Genomic DNA, 22,808 nt, shown 5'->3' with positions numbered 1-22,808 from the left:
TTTTTAGTCCTCACAGAAATCATGATGGTCTTGAAGCATACACAGAGCCCCTTTTTCTTAACTGAGCTTGTTTTTGTATTTCAGTGCACTCTAGATTGAAACGTCATAACATGATATTTATAGTCTCAAAACTTTAATGCTAATTAGCTTTCCACCAATCCAATTTTTTTGGAACATCATGGAAAGTGCTGAATTTTTATTTATTTAGTCAGAATTTTATTGCAACAGGAAGATAACCCATTTTATCTTTACTTTCTCAAATATTAGAGGTAGTAGAAAGGGGTGAATACCTTACAGCAAACACTATAGTAATGGAAACATCACTGTTATTTTTATTAATGTTTCAGATTGTTCTAGAATTTTTATGGCCTTTTTTTTAACCTCCAAGTTTGTTCTACTTTCCATAATTTATCTAAACACATCCTATCCTTTATCTCCATTTCTATAAACTTCAGCACTGGAGAGTGGTCCTGTCTTTAAGACCTATTCGGTGAAACATCTATTCCACACCACATTAAAACACTTGCAGAACTTAATTTCATTAGTACTAGGATACTTTTAAGTGGGCCCAGCTTTCTTGTGGCACTGGGGGACTCATACTTGCTTTCTGAATTAGTAAGTAACTGTCATGAATTGTACACATGTGCAGGTATCTGAAGTTGTTTTAAGGTAACTCAAATTCTGTAGTCTGTGGCCTTTGTTAATGACTAAGCAAGATAAATAGATGTTCTTGGGTGGCGAGCAGCTGAACCTTTTTGACAGTTTTGACTCCTTCCTTGACTGAGTTTGCATATTCTTATTGTGGATCACACCGACTGGCTCTCAGCTGCGTCCTGTTCCAGTGCCCAGGAGTCACGCTGGTGTCCCTGGAGCATGTGTGGGTGGCTTGACCTTTGCATGGCGTGGGCAAAGCCCACCTCTTGTTTCGTGGTCACCAGGACAAAGGATGGTGCTTTGCAGTGTGTTTCTTTCCTTGCACTCATCTCGCAGTGTGTCTTCGTGGTCCTTGTTCTCATCCTCTCTCTCATCACTCTGCAGATAGTTCAGTGAGTGCCTGCTGTATGCTGGGCACCCTTGCAGGGAAATGTGTTATCATTGCTGTTGTTACTCTGTCTCCCACAGAATATAATCCTGCCTTAACAGCAGGGGGTCCCCAGATTGTGGTTGGGAGCCATTTTGTTTCTCTTTAAAAGACACACATGGGAAACTGCAGCTGCCACACGCCTACCCCAGCAAATGTGGGTAGGCGTGTGGCTCATGTGGCATGAGCCAGCATGGCTAAGAGCTGCCTTCTCATCTTGGGTGGTTCCCAGATGGAGAGAGAGCCTTTGCCATCCTCCTGTGGGTAGATTCTCGTGCCCACCTGACAAGGTGCTCCTGCCTCATGGGACCAACCTGAGTTGTTATTTTTTGTGCCTCAGGTGCCACAAAAGGGAACACAACCACACATGGAGACTGCCTGTAGGAAGCACAGTGCTGTCCAGTCCCATGCATGGTACTTAATGGTGAATGCTCTCAGCCAACAAAAAGCTATTCAGCAGACCCTCTGTCCATTCTCTTCCTGTCCTTTTTTTTATTCTTTCCTCTTGCTATTATAGACCAGGCTGATTTTAGATTCTGCTAGAATAAAGTGGCTGTCAGTCAACGTCTGTGACAGGTGAGCATTTCCATCTGGTCTTAGAAAGGGTTCACTAAAGCACCCCTGCCAGATGGGAGTCGCTAATACTGAAGAGGGCACTGGAAGGGAAGTTGGGAACTTGAGACTCCTTCTGGTCCCTCTGGAGGTGCCGGTCTCCAAGGAGGGTGGAGGAGGTGTGTGGGAGGAAAGGATTTCACAGGCTTCTGGACTGATCCACTGCCAACTCTCACTTAAGAGTAAAAGGAAAGAAGTGACTGAGTCATTTCAATGGTGGCTGCAGGAAGTGGTCAATGTATGTGGATCTATACCAACAAGCTTGTTTGGCCTCCATGGAGGAAAGGACTGAAATTACTTTTAACAGTAATATTTCCTTTTCCATTTGCTTTCTCTTTAAGTCCCAGCTGTCATACCTCTCTGGGTTTGAAGACATTTTAGAGTTTCAGACAACTGCTCAGTGTTCCCAGCAGAGCACAGCCCACGGGCCCAGGAGAAATGAGGACAGAGACAGGCGGAGGCCACTGGGGATGACAGAGTGAAGGCAAAGGAGGGAGAAGCTGCTGCTTCACTTTCCTCTTCCACCAGCAGATCCTAAATTAACCCTTGGCATGGTTGAAGCCCATTTGGTCTCAAGTGAGATGTTCGCATGTGGATAAACAGTGGTAATAAAACTCATCTCCTTCAAGACCCAAAAGGGCTTTTATTGGGAATGTAAAGATTGATTCAGAGCTGGAAACAAAATATACAGAAACTGCAGGGGAAAAAATGTCGATCTGACTCCTCATCATTGTGGGAGAGGGCAAGAGGGAATTTAATCACTTAGATTTTAGTTGCAGTCAACAGATCCTGCTCTAAGTCAGTTTCAGCAGGAAACTGAGCTCTTACTGACAGAGAGCTCAAAGCTCATGGTTCCCTCAGAATAGATGGAGAACAGGTTTTAGGCTGAAGTTCAGAAGCGATCCCCAAAAAACTGGCCCCAGGCTGAGCACCCACTTTGCCCTGAGCCAGCCCACCCCTGCCCCACCTGCACCAGTAAAGCGCATGCACTTTGCCCCACTCTGCACCCACGGAGCCCACACACGCTTCTCAGATCCCACTCAGTAGCTCCTGATCTGATTCTGAGGGTGTATCCTTGGATCCATGAAGCCAGGTGGGGAGTCTGCGCTGTGATCACAAGGGATGTTGGGACATGAAGTGTATCTGGTGCCTGTACTGGAAAAGTAGAACTCACAGTGTTAGGAACTATTAAAATGTATAGGACGTGTGGAAGGATTAGGGGCAGCTACACATTTAGTTGTTCCTATTAGCAAGTACAGCACAGAAATTCCTAACAATAGGAGTTAACAAAAGTTTAAAAATGCAAAAATTACTTGTGAATAATTCTTGAAGATATGTTGCTTTGTAACTCCATCTTCTGGGGAACCTGCGGTTGTCTTTATCACTCTTCTACCTATCTGCCCTTTTATTCTCCAAGGCTGGTTCCTTTTCCAGTTTCTGATGTGCTCCCCCAATCCCCAATATTGTCCATGACATGGTGGCAAGATTCTGTGAGATAAGGCAATTAGGAGAGGAAGAATTTAAAAATAATGTATCTAATTCTTCATCAAGCTATAATATCTTAGAAAGAGAACATCAGATTTTTATGTTTTGTGTTTTTTACTTGACAGACCTTTTGAAACATTCTTTCAGTCCCTCCAAAAGCCAGTTTTTAAAAAATAAAACTCAAATTTAGCATGCCTGTTATAGCATGGATTTACATAGACCTTTTTCTGAGTTTTATAGAGGAGTATATGAAGTTTATTTTTTTCAGATTGAGCCATCTTTAAAAAAGAAAAAAAAGTGTTTTTTTGATATACAAACTTTTATCGTCCTGAAAAGCAAGCAAAATAAAGCAAATTATCCCTAGGGTGTAAAGGTCGTATTGGTGCATCCGTGAAATTGTAGCTGTCATGATACTAAAATTGATGGAGAAAGGTGTAATGTGATGTTACAGTTTTCACTCACTATGTTAAGAATTTTACTAACAGTGCTTCCTTTTTGAACATTCAGAATCCTAAATGAAATACATTAAAAAATTGGAATATATAACCTAGCATCTGAGATGCTGGTTTTAAAAGTAGTTGACACTTACTGAAAAGTACTCAACTATTTCACTCTTTTGATGTACCGTTTGAATTTTTCCTAAATCTACAAGCTGTTTGCAAACCAAAGCAGGATTATTTGTATGAATGGTCACGGAAAATAACCAGGAACTTTAGTTTCTCTGCAGTTCCTTGGCAACAAAAGATGAGTGAAAAACTTCTCCTTTTTATTTTTTTTTTAATTTTTCGACCTGAGCAAATAGTTCCCTAAATGTTTTTCTCCACTGAGTTTCATGTTTTTATTTTTATGTATTTACTTTTTATCATTCTGCAGGGAGTTAAATACCTGTGCATTCCAGCAGCGGATTCACCATCTCAAAACCTGTAAGTTTCTTTTTTCTGTATTATTTGGAAGTCTTTTAAAAAATGAATACAGGATGGTTAAGTCAAAGAAGTAGAAGACTGTGAAGTTGTTGGAGTTCGTGGGACCCTTGATGACCCTGCATGCCTGGGGCTGCAGGGAAGAGACTGCGAGCCTGCCGAAGTCAATGCTGGCCAGGCTGGGATGAGCTGTGGTGGGAGGCTCCTTGTGGTTGACTGGTCCTTCCGTTATGCAAAGAGACTCAAGGGATGTCCACAAGAAGGGTCTGATTTTTAAAAAGGATACCTTAAACCTTTAGTATGCTCATCTTTTCTCTAGAAATAAAACCATAAGGGATTTGTTGGGTTTTGTCTTAAAGCAGAGCTGTCCAGTAGAAATAGATATTGAGCCACAAATGGGTAAAACAAATTTTCGAGGAACCACATTTTAAAAAGCAAACAGAAACAGGCAACATTAATTCTAATACTATATTTTACTTAATCCAGTGTATCTAAAATGTTTTGATATGTACTCAATATAAAAAATTAATGAGCTAGTTTATGTCCTTCTTTCATACAAAGCCTGGGGACTCTGGTGTGCTATTTTATACTCAGCACATCTCAGTTTGGACCAGCTGCATTTCCAGGGCTTGAGAACCTCAGGAGGCCAATGGTGGCTGCCATATGGGACAGCATGCTGCTAAACCCTGGCCTAGTTGAATGAATAGGTCATTCTAGTTTAGGAAAGTCCAGTCCTCTATTTCTTCACAGCCGAATAAACCTTTGATGTCATTTTAACCCTGTTTGTACCTATAGAGATTCAAAATTGCTCCCTTTTCCATATGGAAGAAGTCCCGTGGAGACGGATAGGATTAGGTTTCGGCAGGATAGAGGGCAGGGCTCTGGAGACCCATGGCAGCTACAGTGTTAGCAGTCACTCTTGCTTGCATAGGAGGGACCTGGAGATACCATGACGTGGAATAGATTACGGTTTTCCCGAAGCAGAGATTTGACTTGTGCAGGCAGAAAGGCTGGAGCTGGATATAAAGTACTTAGCAGCCCATGCTGCTGAGTCTGGCTTCTGATTCTCAGGCTGGCCTCATGCTGTATGCCACAGGTCAGACACAGCAACCCTCCTAGAACTGCGTGTTACTGCATTTCATAGGGAAGTTGTAGGCTGTGGTGGAGCTTGTGAATTTGGGAGTCCTCAGGCTTGTCTGGATTCAGCTTTTATGCCTAAAGCACTGCTGCATGCACACCCTTCAGATCAGGAGTGAGACCGTGTGCCCCGATGTTCAGGATCACAAGTGTCCCACCATCCTGGGAGTTTTAAACGCTGGCCGTCAGCTGACCTTGAGTCTTCACTGGGGCAGAGCAGAGAAATCACAGGTTATCCGATCATTATGTGAGATCTATCTTTTTGGGGAAAAGAAAATAGGGCTGCAGTCAGATGGGTTGACATGTAAAAGTGAGGTGGTAGAGACTAGGAGGGGATGGGAGGTAGGAAGTTGGAGATACTGTGTGCTACCCAGGGGCTGTGTTTCCACACACACTCTTGCTATTTCACAGAAAGGTGAACCTTTAAGATTGAGGATGGTGGAGGAGGGATTTCCTAGGAAAACAGAATAGCACCCTAGGCCTAGAAGGAGGAGAAGCAGCATTAGAGAACTTCCCTGGTTACTAGTCGTGTCAAGAAACAGAAGTGGTTGGAAGGCATAGTACACACGGAAGGAAGTGAGCCACTGCCTTTCTCTGAAGACCACAGCAATCTTCTGCCCATGTTTTGGTGGCTATTTTTAGAGTGGTTGCTTTGCTCTTATCTCACACTGAGATTCTGACATGCTGTTGAACTTGTCAGTACGTGATTGGCAATTTGATTCTTTAGAAGACAGACTCAGATGTGAACCATTCTGGGCTCTGGACATGGGTTGTCAGTGCAGGTGCCCACCTGTCCTTGATCTGTCCCCAATGCTTCTCAGCTTTGCTAGGAGCTGAGTGCCATCTTTGTGACCGTGACCTTATTTAAGCATGGAATGGCCCATTGCACTATAGACGATTAAGCAGTCAACCTAGATGTTAGAAAACCTCAACTGTAAAACCAGTTCCACCTCCCTTGGGCAGGTGATCTTAACCCATCGACACCTCAGTTCTCTCATCTGAAAATGCCTGCCCTAAGGGTTTTGGAGGCAAGGTCATGTATGTGAAGGTGTTCTCCGTGAACTCTGGGCACTTTAAAAAATGAGTCTGCTTTTATTCAGTGTACATTAATGTATTTTGAGAGTTACAGAAAAGGTAGTTGCAATAACAAGTTTTGGTGCCCAGGAAGACTGCTTCAGTTCCTTGAGAGATGTGCTGATGTGGAAGGACAGGGGAGACCGAGATATGCCAGCTGCAGGTCTCGTGGGTCACTTCCGATCTTCTGTCAAAAAAAGCCCAATTGCAGTCACCCCTGGTGCTGAAGGACTAGCCCATACTTTTTAAAATATGAATAGATTTACGGGGTGCAGGTGCAGTTTTGTTCCATGGCCGTATTGCTTAATGGTGAAGTATGGGCTTTTAGTGCGTCCATCACCCGAAGAATGAACGTTGTACTCATTAAGCGGTTTCTCATCTCCCACCTCCCTCCTACCTGTCAATTTTAATTAGTTCTCTCCTGTCCCAAATATGTAAAGAGGTCCTGTTAAGTTTATGGTTTGCCTTTGTAACTCTTTCTTTGTATCTGGATAACAAAGAGTTACCAAGACGCAAACCATAAATGAAGGTAGGCTTAGGGTGTAGGTAGGTGTGGCACTGCCCTGTCTGGGTCTGTGTGTGGAGGATGTGCCCCTGCTGCAGTTTCCAGCAAAGCCCTACAGCAGTGAGACTTCTGTTTCAGCTGGAAAAGGAAGTCAGCACCGTAGTTCATGAAAAGGTGGAGAAAGGCGGACACTCTGCTGTTGGGAGTCATGCTCTTATATGATTCTTTGGGGAAACGTTTATTTTTAATCCATTAGTAACAGCAAGGCTTGTGAATAAGGCTTCGGCACACATATGTCCATGACTCTAGATACTGCTTGCTGTACTGAAGTTATGTGGAAATGGTGGAGTTGACTTTGGAACTTTGAGTGACTCGGCTTGTTAAGAGGCAGGCCATGAAATAGCTTGAGTTTCTTTTTACCTGTTCCAAGTGTTCCATTGCAAGGCATAGCGTACTTTTTAGTGGTGAGCGTATTTTTACAATATAATCAAATGATTCACCTCAAGTTGGCAGGCAGAACACCTACCTCTCTCATGGTATTTTTTAGGGTGTTTATTACTCATCAAATATCAGGTGCTGACTGTCAACTTTTGCTTTCCAATGAATGAGGATGGTCAGGAGATAAATATTCTTAATTCTCTAGTTAGCAAAAGCAAAAGAAGTTCTTATCTGCCACATGGAAAATGTGTTCTGCGTGACCTAAACAATTTGAAATAGTAGCTCTTTTGCCACTGTAAAAATTCCTGATGCCTAAGAGTTTCTTCATTCAATGATAAATTCTGGAAGACTGTGTTGCTCATTATTTTAAACTTAAGTACAGATTTTAAAAATGAATGCCAGCTTTGATGTAATTTAACACTTTATATCTTAAATTTTCCCCCACAAATACCTGCACTAACAGGAATTCTGGGTAGTTATGTTTAGTAAGAGATTTGTGACCTTTGAGACTAGCTATTGTCTGTCATTTGACACCAGTGGCTGCAAACTGCCCAGAAAGGTCAGTTTGCTGTCTTGGCCTTAATCCTCTCAAATCTCCCTCTCTGATCTTCCAGGAACTTAAAATGCAAAAACCTGGTTTGAGATAACATTAACATGTTAGAATTTCAGCTCAGTTCCCCAACCAGCTAACCTTGCCAAGTCAGGAAATGTAAAAGTTCAAGTTCTCAGAGTTGTAATAACCCCACAGACCTATTGTGGTATGTTTTGCATGATTTTGTCATAATTAGAGGCATCCTAGAGTTTGTATCAAATCACGCACTGCATGGTCCCCAAGTGGCCAGCATGGTATGGGTTAGTGAGTTAAGGGCTTTGGAAATACTCGCTTTTGCTTTCTCTATGGGATTTCTTCAGCAAGTCATTTTAACCTCTCTTGTCTCATCTGTAAAATGCCTATCTCACAGGGTTTTCTATGGTATTAGGTGAGATAATACAAGTGAAAGTGTTGTTGTTTTTTTTTAATAAACACTAAGCATTTCTGAAATAAGATTATATTTTCTAAGTAAAGACTATTAATGTATTTTGAAATTGAATGGTTAGATGTGTATTAACTTACATTTACTCATCTTGTTTTAATATATATTACATTGGCATTTTGTAGTTCGACATCATGAAGCAAGTAATTACAGATTTTTTTTTTCTTTTTCTGTGAAGTCCAAGGGCATTTGACCTCTGCCAGGCTATGGAGTCGGTAGGGTTGCATCATTGCAATAGCGCCTTTGTGACATTCAGTGGTTTTAGAATCTAGCAGGTCTGTAAATTTCTTGAGGTTTTTGTGGGGAGAAGAAGCATTACCAATGCAGAGAGGCTATATTGAAAACATTGGTAAAACGTCCTTGCCATATTCTACCTCCCTATCTTTTTGTCTCTATTTTCTTTAACTGACACTTTCTGTACTTTCAACTCTCTTTTTCTCTCATTTACGTTTTTCTTTATTTTATTGTAAAGGAGCACTTTTGCAAGATTAGAGCTAGATGGGCCCTTGGACTACTGTGGCCCTGCTTCTAGACAGTTCCTGAGGGCCCTGCCAGCCCCTGGTGACGATTTCCTGCTCAAGGAGAAAATGAGAGCCGAAAATGTGCATTCAGTTTTTCATCAGACTTCATTCATTCAACTTTAAGAACTATCCTGTAGTCTTAGACTGTGTCCTTCTTTTTTGTTGTTGAAATATTCTTCTGGGTAATGATGTTGTAGTAAGTGGTAGAGAAGTCTTTGTTTTAGTTTGCTTTTAAAAAGACCTTACCTGGCAAAATGAAAAGTACAATGTAAGCATCCCCCAATTCTATTTTTAATGTTGACTGGGCATAAATATCAAAGTTGGGGACTCACTGATACAAATGTGGGCTGGTTTTGTGTATAATGCTGTGCAGTGATAGAGCAGCTCCACCATATCTGGTGAGGAACATTCTTCCCATTACCTCTAGGTTGGGGTCTTCACCATTAGCCTTCCAGCTGGAAAGTATGCTGGGGCAGGGCCTGTGGGTGAGGAGCCCTGGGCAGATTCTGCCCCAAGAGGAAGCAGCACTCTGATATGAAACCACCTTCCAAAGCCTGAATGCAGTTAGAATAGTCTACCCGTTTGCTATTAGAAAAGAAACAAAAACATTTTTGCTAAGCAAAAACATGTATTTACATATGTAATGTATAAATATATGTATATTTTATATAAAACGATGCTTACCTTTTTTGGGTTTGTTTCTCCCTTGCCTTCATTTATGCACACACACTTTTGTATCAGAAGGAAGGAGGAGTACCCTGTGTTCCTGTGGCCTTTGCTGTTACAGCCTGGTCTGATACCTTGGGCTTTGGGGTAGGACCAGCTGCCATTCAAGGTACTCAGCCAGATTCCTGGGCACCCACTCAAACAGGCAAAGTCCTTTTGAGCAGGACAGGACCATCTTAGATCCTACAGTGGGGACTGAAGCCTCCAAATCTTGCAGTCCTGGAGTGAAAAGTAGTTGTTCAGCCTCAAAAGTGAACACCATGCAGTGTGGTTTACAGGCTTACCCACCATCTTTTCTTAGACTCTCTGAAGGTCAGGAGATCCCATCTGAGCACTGGCTCTTGGCCTTTGATGCAGAAAGGAAGGGACCCAGGCAGAGGGCGATGGTCTGTGAGGAGAGAGGGGGACAGCTGGGAGTGTCTGGGCTGTTTGTGAGTCCCCTCTCCCTGGACGTGCCCCTGCTGACCTAGGTGTGCTCCAAGGACTGAGGCCAGGAGCGGGCATGATAGCCCCAGGTGCTGTTTGGTAAGTTTCTAATGCAGGCGTGGTCCGGTCCGTGCTGCTTTGTGCATGTGTTTGCTGGCTCTCTGTGGACAGAGCCTATTCCATGCGGCTGTGTGTGGATGTAAAGGTGAACTACCCACGAAACGGAGAGCAGGAACGGGAACTTGTGTTCATTCAAACAGCTTGCGGTAGGATAGTGCCTAAGACTTGCGCTTCTGCTTCTAACTACAGTTGAGCAATAGAAGGACCAGAGCCGTGGGTATTTCCCACTGTGGAGGAGGGAGTTTAATGACCAGAGTTGGGGCTTCTGTCATCAGCTTCCCTGGAAATAACACCCTTACACGCAGTCCTGCACCAAAGTAGTAGTGTGCTCTCCTGCCTCTGGGCTTTTCTTGGAAAAGGCATTTCTAGGAATAGCTCGCTGGCCTGGCTTTGTGCCATATTGTCCATGAGCCAAGTTTCGTTGTGGAGCTCTGAGCGGCCGCCTCGTTGGCATCCTTCAGGCTCCTGGGGTGGGGCTGTGAATGGCCCTATCACAATGCCTGCACAGAGCTGTGCAGCCCAGGGCCCCAACATGATGATGGATAGGACCTATGTCTTATAGGCTCTCCTCGACTTTACTCTTGCTACAGACAGAAAGAGCTATGGGGTGTGGGAGTACGGAGCGGGGTCACCTCTGTGACCTCCTCAGCTTCTTCATATGCCCACTCAGCTCCCTGGTTGTGGGTGGGTTTGGATAGTGCCAGGCTGAGCACACTCCCCCCTTTTATTTTGAGATGTGGCAAGTCTGACTCTTGAACCCAGGTTCAACCCCACAGTATGTAAGGTTGTGTCTGTGGTTGGGGACGTGCAGATGTCAAAGCCAGATACAAGAAGTGGTTCCCACTCCAAAGTTTCAGTGAAGAGATTCAGTTGTCATCTTTACAAGACCTTGGTGAGCTTCACAGAACTGAATGTGACCCCATTCCTGTCTCCACTCAGAGGGGTCACTGCTAACTTTCATGTCACTGTGTGGTCTTTGCAGTGTGTTCTGAGGTGCTCTGTGGTTTTTCATTTACTCAGGCGGTCGGCATTCATTTCTAGATTTGCTCTTGCTTTTCTGGCTGCTCTGCACGCAGACGCGGCTCTTCTTGACCAGGAGACCCACACAGAACAGGCAACAACGGGCACTGCAGGCAGGGACAGCATCTTGGCACCATTGGGGGGCACAGCATGAACAGCTTGTAGGGCCAAGGAGGGTGCCGTCCAGCTGCAGCCCTGCAGCCAGCCAGTCAGCACCCCCAGCCTGTGCACTGGCCTGCAGGAAGGGCAGGTCCCTGGTGTAAACCACCAAGCAGGTTGCAGACCAGCAATCTGGAGCCACTTCTGGGCCAGATGAGTTGACTCAAAGTTTTACAAATTGTTGAATTAGTTGCTGATATCAGGTAGCATGAATTTGCCACAAGTAGCAGAATACCATTTCAAACTGACATGGCATTCTAAGGGAGAGAGACACTTGGCAGCAGGTAGTGCAGCTCTGAGCGTGGCACTGTCTCCCAGCTCCATGGCAGGAAACCAGGGGCAGAGCTAGTTTGCTTTCCTCTCTTCAGGAAGGGAAAGCTTTTCCAGAAGTCCCTACCCCTGGCCTTGCCTTTACTTCAACATGGACAGAGCTGCGGGAAGAGGGGATTTCCTTCCCAAAAAAAAGTGTAGCTGACCAGGTCTTGCTACGGTTCCAGTACCTCCAGACGAGCAGACTTCCCTGCCAACTCCAGATGGCTAGTTCTGCTTAAGGGGTGGGGAGCTCCCAGCTGGGCTGCCCAGCTCCTTGCTGGGGACCAGACTCCTGCCCAACAAGTTGACCCTAGGTGCCCCACCCTGATGTATACTTGGCTTCACGGCCTGGCTTCTGCTCTGAAGTCTCCTTCAGCACTGATATCTTAGATTTCCTGATTAGAGCAAGAATCCTTTCTTGCCTACTGTGTACCAAACCACCTTACGAGTTGACATCTGGGAGCAGTTATCCCTGGAAACATTAACAAAAGCAGATGTGCTAATTAGAGACGTCAGGTGAGAGTCCAGAGTCCTTGATTTGGTCCCCTAGGGATCTGCACTGTGGTGACAGTGCAGTTGTTGGCAGAACATGTGTGTGCATGCTTCTGCTTCCTGGCTGTCCTCATCTCACTGAGCACCTACCGTGAGGCTACTGAGTTTCTTCTGCTGTCAGGACCTGGGTGAATTTGTTAGGCCATGCCTGAATTTCTCATTCTTACCGTACATTCATGTGCCCCGGCATTCTGCAATTGGGAATGACATCTTATTTATCTCTGAATGTCTTACAGTTTAGCAGAGTCCCTGACAAATGGTCAGTACAGTACTCAATCGGTGTTTAAAGAGAAGTTAGTTTAGTCCAAGGGCAACTTTTGCTGCTTTATAAGCCATTCGAAGGTAGAAGACATTGGAGAGGCACATGTGCTGTCTGTCGCCTAAGGTTTCTGCACTTAACCCACAAACCAGTCCAGAATGAGGTCTGAGTGGCACAGGACACACAGGCTGGTTGGGAGCACGTCGAAGTGGGGATTGAGCCCTGCCTGGCTTTGTGCCTCAGGGACTTGGCACAAGGCCATGCTAGTAGGCACTCCCTGAATGGTTAGGGGTTGAAGGAATGACGAGAAAAGAGGGTGGTCTGAAAAGCTAAGAAGTTAGAAGAAGAAAGGATTAAGGCATGCATCATCATTAAGAACTTCTATTATTTTTATTTATTGAGACAGGGTCTCACTCTGTTGCTCAGGCTGGACTGCAGTGGCATAATCTCAGCTCACTCATTGTCCTGGGTTCAAGAGATCCTCCCACCTCAACCTCCCAAGTGGCCAGGACTACAGGACTACTAATTTTTATTATTATTATTATTATTACTTTTTTTTTGCATTTTTTGCAGAGATAAGGTTTCGACATTTTGCCAGCTGGTCTCGAATTCCTGAGTTCAAGTGATCTGCCCACCTCACCCTTCCCAAATGCTAGAATTATAGGCATGTGCCATCGCACCCAGCCCATTTAGGACTTCAGAATTTGCAAAGCATATTGGCATGTGAGATACCAGCCCCACTTTATAACTGAGAAGATAAGTGGCTTTTCCTGGGCCATATGGTCCAGTAAGTGGCAGAGAGGGATTAGAGCCAGAATTTCATTTCCCCACAGCTCTCCACTGAGCTGCAGACAGGACTGTCAAAGTCCAGGGAGACCAGTCTGGGAGAATACTTTTAGATTTTCCATATTGACAGGAGTAAACTAGCTTTTAGGACTTGGAAAGCCCACATGACATGGACACCTTCCTCACCTGCATCATGGTGACCTGCACCCTCCACAGCCAGTGTGAGGGTCCCTGTGTACTGCTGGGGCATTGAGAGCCTCAGTTTGAACATGGGGGATTGTCCACAACCTCCCCCAACCCCAGCCAGTGGTAACTGTGTGTTTCAGAAATTTCTTACAGAGAAATTCTAAAAATTCCAGACAACCCACAGCCTTCCCAGACCTCAGCATTGTAAATGATGGATTCTAAGGCTGAGACAGCTCCAGCCACAGACTGTGTGACCAGGTTTTGATGGTGTGGGACTAGGAGAGCTTTCAGTAAACCTCAGGGAGAATAAACTCTGGTTTCTTTCTTTCCTTCTTTCCTTCTTTCTTTCTCCTTCTTTCCTTCCTTCCTTCCTTCCTTCCTTCCTTTCCTTCCTTTCCTTCCTTCCTTTCTTCCTTTCTTTCTTTCTTTCTTTCTTTCTTTTCTTTTCTTTTCTTTTCTTTTCTTTTCTTTCTTTTCTTTCTTTCTTTCTTTCTTTCTTTCTTTCTTTCTTTCTTTCTTTCTTTCTTTCTTTCTTTCTCTTTCTTTCTTTCTCTTTCTTTCTTTCTTTCTTTTTCTTTCTTTCTTTTCTTTCTTTCTTTCTTTTCTTTTCTTTCTTTCTTTCTTTTCTTTTCTTTCTTTCTTTTTTCTTTTTCTTTCTTCTTTTTCTTATTTTGCTCTTTTGCCTAGGCTGGTGTGCAGTGGCGTGATATCAGCTCACTGTAATCTCTGCCTCCCGGGTTCAAGCGATTCTCCTGTCTTAGCCTTCCTGGTAGCTGAGATTACAGGCACCTACCACCACACGCAGCTAATTTTTATATTTTTTATGAGAGAAGGGGTTTCACCTTGTTAGCCAGGGTGATCTCAAACTCCTGACCTCAAGTGATCTACCTGCCTTGGCCTCCCAAGTTTCTGGGTTGACAGGCGTGAGCCACCACACTGAGCCATATTCTGATTTCTATTACACAGTGGATTATTTGACTATAGCAAATAATAATGTACCATATGTTTCAAGATAGCTACAAAAGAAGCTTTTGAAAGTTATCGCTACAAAGTGCTAAATGTTTAAAGTGATGGATAAGGTAATTACCTTGATTTGATCATTATATTATACAACGTATACATGCATTGAAGTGTCACACTATAGTGCGTAAATATGTACAGTAGTGTGTCAATTAGACATAAAAATCAATTAACATTTTAAGAAAGAAGCCTCAGGTAGAATTTTCTTTTCATCATATATTGAGTAAAATAGAGAGCTATCATTTCTCTCTTTTTCTTCCCCCAGGACAAGACATTTCAAAGAAAGTATTAAATTCATTCACGAGTGCCGACTCCGTGGTGAGAGCTGCCTTGTACACTGGTATGTGTGTCTCTTGCTTAATAGTGCTCCAGCATGCTCTTTGGCTTGGCCTCATATCAAGTGTTTTTCTGTGTGTGATTAATGGCTTCACCTCCTAATAGTTTTCTGTAAACTCTAAATCTCAAAGGCATGCACCATGTGTCCACCACCATGTGTTAGTCTCTCTTTCCATCTATGGAAGGAGAACCTAACTGGTTTTGCTTTTTTTTTCCATTTCCACTGCTGAGATTTCTGTACGGACCATGGAGGTTACTAGACAACAGAAACTTCCCTTTGCTGGCTTGTCTCCAGCATTTCATCAGAAAAGCCTATTACAGATGACACAGATTCTGTAGGCTCAACCCTGAAACCTCAGCGACTTTTTGAAGACACTGTTGTTTTTTCTTCAGCAGACTTGATTGCAAATATGGATTTTTAGTATTACATTACTGTCAACACCAAAATGACCCAGTTTATTGATAGCTGTCTGCTTGCATTCTGATATAATTTGTGTAGATACACACACACACACACACACACACACACACACACACACACGGAGAGAGAGAGAGAGAGAAAAGAAAGCTACTATAACACACTTAACCCAAGGATGATGCATCTGAAGCTCTTGGCAGTGTGCCTAGCACACAGAGAGTTCTCAGTGAAAGTGGGCTGGCATTTTTATTACCGCTCATAATCATGCCAATAACATGGCTCATTTGCTCAGGGAACCAGTGGCCAACACTCTAGAGCCAGGGCTCTGTTGTCTAAGTGCTGGCCGGACAGGTTCCCTCTCTGTCTTGAATAAAGCGCGGTATTAATTAACTGAAAGCCTAACAATCTTTTGACATTCCCCGAATCAGTTATCTTGTACTATAAGCTCTTTAGGACTGTGAAGTGATAATTCCTGGGGAATATTGCTGCTAAGGTTGATGGCAGCCCTGCCAGGACAGAGAGGACCCAATGCATGACATTTAGAGAAGCCACCTATAAAAAACCATAATGTGTTCTGAGGGACAATAACCCATGACAGGGGAGGACGCTGGATAGTTGTTTTTAGAATGGCGTCTGCAGTTTCATACAGTTCTTGAAATCATATGATTTTTCTTCTCATTTTTTTAAACAGTAGAAAGTATAATAAATACAAAGGGTAGGATTTTAATGTTCATTTCTATTTGGCTTTCACATACCTTGGGGGTTCAGGTGGAGCCAATTAAAGGGGAATTCTGGAACTCCCACTCCTGGGCTTCTCCAGCCTCCTGGTGAATGTGAATCTCCAGGGTTGCAGCCCAAGAGGATCTGTCTTTTAAAATCTCTCCCAGTTTTCTCATATAAAACCCTAGTGAAGAGCCACTACTTGAGAGTGGGGCTTTAAAATAATGATTTATATTTGAATATGTGTAGGCCCGATATTCTAGGAATTAATATTTCATAGTTATATACATCTAAAGATAGGCTTTTCTAAAAGCAAGACGTTTGCTAAACTTCCCCATCTTAACCTGTTACTAGAACACTCAAGTCTGACGAAGCACAACCTTTCTGTGACCACCCTCATTTGCATGTACATGTAAAATGGGCCCTCTCACTCAGCCTGCTCCAGGTAGCTCACCCTAACCGTTACTGCCTGCAGGGTGCCTTGCTCCCACCTGCAGACGCAGCATGCCTGCTCTGTACTATGCATATTTATGTCAAAAAAAGCATAAAAGTCAGATTGGGTAAGGGCTTCTGTATGTCATGGGCTTTAAAAATTATAGATCTAGCCCTCATATAGCTAAGAAAACTAAACTTTTAAGAAACATGAAGCATTCTAAACCAATGTAGGTTATAAATGGGTTTGTTGCATAAGCCCCGGAAGCCTCAAGTTCCCATGGAGTACCTCAGTCATGTCATTTGTCCAGGGAAATGGGAAAGACCTCAGGAGGGGCTTAGGACCAAGGGAGCGTCTGGAGTCACAGCCCATAGAAAACCAATAAATGAAGCTCAACAGCAGAAGAAAGCATGCGATTCTAGTTCCGGGAGGTAGAGGAAGATGGTATGCTGAGTGCTGAGTGGGGTCTTGGTAGTGTGCTTACTGTCCACATGTAATCCAAGGCAGGAGGACATTGTAAACAAGGTCCTTAGACTCCCCCGCTCCCCATGGATTGGGTGGTGGACCCGGGGATCTGAAACTGCTCTCACCCGTGTGCTTCTCTTGTGCCCTGCAGCCTGGCCGGGGTCTCCAGGAGCGTGACACTGGTGATTGCGTACATCATGACTGTCACTGACTTTGGCTGGGAGGATGCCCTGCACACCGTGCGTGCTGGGAGATCCTGTGCCAACCCCAACGTGGGCTTCCAGAGACAGCTCCAGGAGTTTGAGAAGCATGAAGTCCATCAGGTAAGCAATGCTTAGGGGACATCAGAGATGTAGGCAGGTGCCCCTGTATGGTGACCACAGTATTTCCGTACATAGCCAGCATCATGGCGTTTGGAGTTGAAAGGCCCACAGAGGACATCGGCTCCCAGGGTGCCCAGCTGCACCCCCTCAGAAGTTATCATGGATCCCTCATTCATCTGCGGAAGCCACAGGCGCCTACTCTTTGTTGTTTCCTTGTGCCTGGTACCCTCTACTAGCTTGTTTCTCTCTTTCTGGGTGAAGTACCATTTCCTTGGTCTGGCCTGTTTTCGTGTCCTAGGCCAACACCTTGAAGGAGCAGTTACGTCTCTTGCTTGATCGTGGCTGGGCAGCCTCAGAGCTCTGATTTCCCACTGCTGTTTATTTCCCTGGTTATGTGCGGTACCATCTCTGCGGTGAAGTCACAGGTGCAAGTCTGCGTGTATGCAGGTGTGCATGTGTGTGACGTTTCGGGTTTGTTTCCATCCTCCAGTATCGGCAGTGGCTGAAGGAAGAATATGGAGAGAGCCCTTTGCGGGATGCAGAAGAAGCCAAAAACATTCTGGGTAAATATAAGGAGCAAGGGCGCATGGAGCCCCAGCACGGCGCCAGGCGGTGGAGCAGTTTTCCAGCACTGGCTCCGCTGGCCTACGATAATTATACGACGGAGACCTAACACAAGGGACCTGCTGCCTTCCTTCCCTCCGCTTGTCTTCAGTGCGCCCGGCTGGGTGGTGGTGCGGTGGTGCTGGCCGCTGAGGACAGGAAAGGGAGATAGCCAGGGCGAGGTGGGGCGCTCAGGGCTTCTTCCCAAGCAACACTGCCCAGCCCCGCTCCAGGCCCCTTCACTCTGCCCACCCCCTGCCCCAGCTGCACCTGAGCTTGCTGCCCTCGGGGGTGTTGCCCAGCGGCTGTGCACTGCTCTGTGCATGTGAGTGTGAGTGCACATGTGTGTGCATGGGTGAGTGTATGTATATGGATGCATGTGTGTGCCTGTGTGAGGGTATGTGCACTTAAGTGTGTACATGTGTGTGCGTGTGAAAGTGTGTGTGTGCACATGAATGTGTGTGTGTGAACTGTTTCATATTGCTGGAAGTCACAGAATTCATATTGCTGCCCAGGTTGGTGTGGCCACCTTTCCCTTTGTCCCAGACTCCACATAGAAGACATTTGAGCTTGACCTCTGAAAAGCTACCTAGCAAGGAGCAGTCTGTGCCTGTGAGCAAACCATGAGAACTCAGGGGACAAATGGCTAAAAGCATGGCCTCTCCCAGAACCCACCCAGGGTGAGTGGCAGGGGCAGCAGGGGCCAGAGTCCTCTAGAGGGAGGGTGGCTCTGGGGCCCTGGAAACCATGAAGGCCTGCCCTGAGCTGCTCCAGTGGGCCAGGCCTTTATACCGACTCAGCTTTAAGGGAAGTACTAGATTGCCTCAATCACAGTGTGAATGCACCAGGCGTAGGGTTCCCTAGCCCCTTGCGTAAAGGCTGCTTTTCAGCTCATGGAGCCCTGAGTTCTACCTGGTGTTTGTTCGCTGGGACTGACTGCACTTGAGCTCTGTGGTCTGCAGGCTTACGTTAGCCTAAGTTGGGTGCACAAGTGTGCCCCTCCACTCTGCTCTTGGCCAGTGTCACTGACTCCCAGCCTCTTGCTATGCTCACTTTGCGGGGGGCCCCTTCTGAAGGTTTGCATGCACCTGCGGGAATTGGGAAGAAAGAGCATTTACTAGGCACTGTAGCAATTTGCATTTTAAAATCCCTGAGCATTTATTAAGCTTCTTGATATTCACTTGGGTTTGATAATTGATCTGAGCTACCTCATTGAATGTTTTTTGGAAAGGTGGTTTTTTTGGTATGCAAGTCAACTTTGCCTCACAGTCGAAAATGTTCGGTCATCATTGCTTTTGAAACCAAAGGGAAGGCACGAATATCATTGAGCTATTTAAAGCTTCCACTTTGGGCTCCAATAATGCTTTCTGGTGGGTAGAATTCCACATTCAGGCCATGAGAGCGTCTGCAGTTTGCACTTCGGGGCTGCAGGCATCCTGGGATGCTGTACACAGCTCAGTCCTCTAGCCCTTTATACCGACCCAAATTTCTTAAGCATGCAGAGCCACTCGAATGAAAAAACATACTCAACCTCTCCCTAAAAAGATGTTACAACCCATTTTCTCCGAATTCCACCACAAAAGAGCCCCTGAATAAGAAAAGCCATTTTTCTGTGCATATAGAGGGTGTGTCAAAGGTGAGCTTTTTGGGGATCAGGGAAAACAAAGTTGCTGGATTCCACACATGTGCACAGGTGCCGGATGTACACCCAGAAAGGAGATGTGGCTGTAGAATCATCCATCCATCTACGGCTAAAACCGTTTGCTGATCAAGTACACATTTCTCTGTAAACCAAAAATAAATATGTTAACAGAAAAATTATTTAGGATATTAGCTTGAATGCTTAAATATGTGCACCTTTACAAACCTCTAAATGTATTCTTGTAGTTCTTGAAGTGTTGTTTTAATATTTGTTGCCAGTAATGTTCTTTCTTCACAGCTGCTCCGGGAATTCTGAAGTACTGGGCCTTTCTCAGAAGACTGTAATGTACCTGAAGTTTCTGAAATATTGCACACCCACAGAGTTTAGGCTGGTGCTGCCAAAATGAAAAGCCACATAGAGTTTATTTTTAAGTATCCAGTAGTGATTTGTAACTTGTTTTTTACTTTAAGCTGAATATATATGTAGTCATGTTTATGTTGAGAACAAAGGATATTCTTTAGCAGGATAAAATATTTTCCTCTTACCTCCACTGCTGTGGTGGTTTCTGTACCTCACTTTGATGCCTGCAAGGATCCCAGGAGCCTTGCCACACTGCCTTGTGGTGGCTTGGCGCTCGTGATTGCTTCCCGTGAACGCCACCCAAAGACAAGGCCGGTGTGGCCTTGATGTGGGTTTTATCTTTGGTTTGTGTTTGTGTTCTCTGTGGTGGAATTGACCGAAAGCTCTATGTTTTCATTAATAAAGGGCACCTTAGCCAAGTTTAATGTCATCGCAATGCATTCTTCCCTAGCCACGGGCCAGTTGCCGTTCACCCTTCTGCCTGTGAGGAATTCCAAGGCAACATTGAAGCTTACTCCTGGTTTTATTTTAGAGGCCATTGTTTTCCTCCAGAAGGCACTGTAGCTGATGCTGCAAAAGGTGAATTCATGTCTCCAAGAAAGAAAAATAGGCCATCAATGTGAGGTGAAAGAAATTTGGACATGAGAGTTATGTTTTGCCTGCACAGAATGGGAGTTGCATATGTGGCACCTGGGATGATTGTGTTTACACAGAAGCATGCAGCCAGCCACGCTGTGCACACCTGTTGCATGGTGTTGAATACAGTTACTCTGATTCCATATTCAGCTTTTAACCTGAAGGAACATCACCTGACTTGGGGAGAAGTTTAAGTCAATTTATAAAATTGTCTTTCTCTGATCTGGTGGGAAAAAAAGGAAATTTAACTCTTTACTGGGATAATTTTGGCTTGAACTAAAGGCAAGTGAACTCCCGAACAGATTGACTGTAGGTGGCAGACTTGATGTAGGTTCTAATGCCTTGAGGCTCCCGACAGCTGCTTGGGAGCGGCTGGGGGCCACAGGAGAGGCAAGGATCGGTGAGGCACCTTGCCAGGTTCCCAGATGTCTGACTCCTGAGGTGGTAGCCTCTGCAGCAGTCCCAATGAGTGTGAGGGGACCCTCTGATCGGTTTCAGGCAAAAGAAACACCTCAGGTGTGACGATGCTTATCCTCACTCACAATGCACACCTGGTATGGCAAGAGGTGGCTCTGTCCCCGGTGCCTCTGAGTGTTTTCGTGGGCCAGACCAATGAGCCCTGGATGTGTCTCCTGTGGAGCCCACTCAGGAGGCAGCAGCCAAGCCCCAGCACAGTCCCAGGAACACTGTGTGCGTATCCTGGGGTGTGAGGCAGTGGCCACAGCAGGAAAACAGATTTTCAGGCAACAGCCTCAGTCTGCAGGGTCACCCAGCCTCTCAGCCATGTCACTTCCCACTACCGTGTCTTACTGCAGGATTATATCTGACACCAACACCCATTATCTCTTAATTGTATACTGCTGTGCAGGTCACAAACTGTTGCCCCTAAGCTTAACACCCACAGAGAAGGTATTTCACTCACTCGAGTCTCAGAGGGGCCATGAAATGCACCTCAGAATGTACCCGAAGATGTCCACATTGCTGGGTCTGGAACCTCCTGGATGTTTTGGTCCCAAATCAGCGGGCGGGGAGGGAAGGAGCGAGGGGACAAGGGGCTGCCAGCTGTGGCTGGAGCAAGCAGCTGGGAGGAGCTCGGCAGAGTCACAGGCTTCGGCCCAGGACTCTGGAGGACTCTGCTGAGGCAGCCCAGGCCCCAGGCAGCAATGTTGGCACAACTGTTGAAATCAGGAAGCTCTCCTTGCCTGTCCCCTTCCTGTCTCTGCGAGTTTGTTTTGGGCCATCCATAGGGGGCAGTCAATTCCTGACCTCTGTCTAGAAGTTTGGGGCCATGCTGAGATGGTATTGACCATCTTAGACGTTGCAAGCCAGAGATCCCGGTCTGTTGACAACCAGGCCAGGCCTTGTGGGTCACCCTGGAGATGGGTATTGGCAGCCTCTGAGCCACCATGAAGACCTGGGCTTGTACAGTAAGGTGGGTTGAGGTACATGGCACTTTCCCTTAGGCTGTTTTTTCTTTGAACACAGATCTTTTCTAGCCTGAAACTCAGAATCACAACCTACAAGCCCAGGAGACTGAACTGGGTTCATTCATTCATTTGCACATTTTTACAGTTTGTATTCATCATAGCAGGTGCTATGGGATACAGCCAGGCCTCAGGCACACTCCTGATTCTCAGGAAGACTGTGGCCTGCTGTGGTTGTTAGGAAAGTTGTCACAGCAGGGGTCCCCAGCACCTGGGCCACAGACCGGTAGTACATGGCCTGTTAGGAACTGAGCCACACAGCAGGAGATGAGCAGCTGGCGAGTGAGCATTACCTCCTGTGAACGGTGCATGTGAGAGATCTAGGTTGCACACTCCTCGTGAGAATCTAGTTAATGCCCAGTGATCTGAGGTAGAAGAGTTTCAACTCAAAACCATCCCTGCCCCACTCTGGTCCATGGAAAAATTGTCTTCCACGAAACTGGCCCCCGGTACCAAAAAGGTTGTGGACTGCTGACTTACAGGACAACAAGGTAAGGACTATTACAGCTGCCCCTGGTGCCATGTGTGAGGGAAAGGGGTGAAAAAACACATTGCAGTTTGAGGAGGGGAGAGCATTTAAGGGAAGTGTCTTAGAAAACGCAGTACCTAATTTGAGACCTGTCGTGTAAGCCATAGAATGAGCTGGGCACAGTGGGAAGGAAGGAGAGTTTAGGGGGAGGCCCCGCACGTGGTGAGCCAGCAAACAGAAAGATCATGGGTTTGGGAGCAAGAGTCACTCTGCAGGACTAGAGCAACTTCCCCAGGGCTGGGCACCACTGGGATTGTGCAGGCAAGGCTGCGCGCACAGCCAAAGCCTGACCAGTCAGGTTTACTTCCTAGACCAGCCCTTGGAGCTACGCAGGCTCAGAGAGGGGCGGCACCTTGCCACTTTCCCAGAGGTCTGATTCCTGAGCTTGTAGCTTTGTACATGGTGCAGCCACGATACTGCAGACAATGTGGGAGTGAGGGGCTTGCTGAAGGGTGCTGAGCCAGCAGAACGCATGATGGGTGTGCA

At 45.6% G+C, this 22,808-nt stretch overlaps 1 protein-coding gene across 3 annotated transcripts in view; it reads left to right on the top strand.

Moving 5' to 3' along the window:
* Positions 1 to 22,808, top strand: part of DUSP22 (dual specificity phosphatase 22) — a 68,755-nt gene that overhangs the window by 37,269 nt on the left and 8,678 nt on the right. Inside the window, exons 4-8 of one of the 3 annotated variants that reach the window (XM_032250122.1) lie at positions 4,052 to 4,101; positions 14,639 to 14,713; positions 16,897 to 17,068; positions 17,559 to 17,631; positions 19,611 to 20,098. In XM_032250122.1, coding sequence (XP_032106013.1) covers positions 4,052 to 4,101; positions 14,639 to 14,713; positions 16,897 to 17,068; positions 17,559 to 17,631; positions 19,611 to 19,657 — 417 coding nt within the window. In that variant the 3' untranslated portion in view covers positions 19,658 to 20,098. Of the gene's footprint in view, positions 1 to 4,051; positions 4,102 to 14,638; positions 14,714 to 16,896; positions 17,069 to 17,558; positions 20,099 to 22,808 lie in introns of those variants that run through there. The other 2 variants (XM_032250123.1, XM_032250121.1) reach the window with 2 other exon arrangements.

This window comes from Sapajus apella, unplaced genomic scaffold (genome assembly GCF_009761245.1).
Source record: "Sapajus apella isolate SASKATOON/1434 unplaced genomic scaffold, GSC_monkey_1.0 scaffold70, whole genome shotgun sequence".
NCBI lineage: Eukaryota > Metazoa > Chordata > Mammalia > Primates > Cebidae > Sapajus > Sapajus apella.
This window is presented reverse-complemented; position numbering and strand designations above follow the sequence as displayed.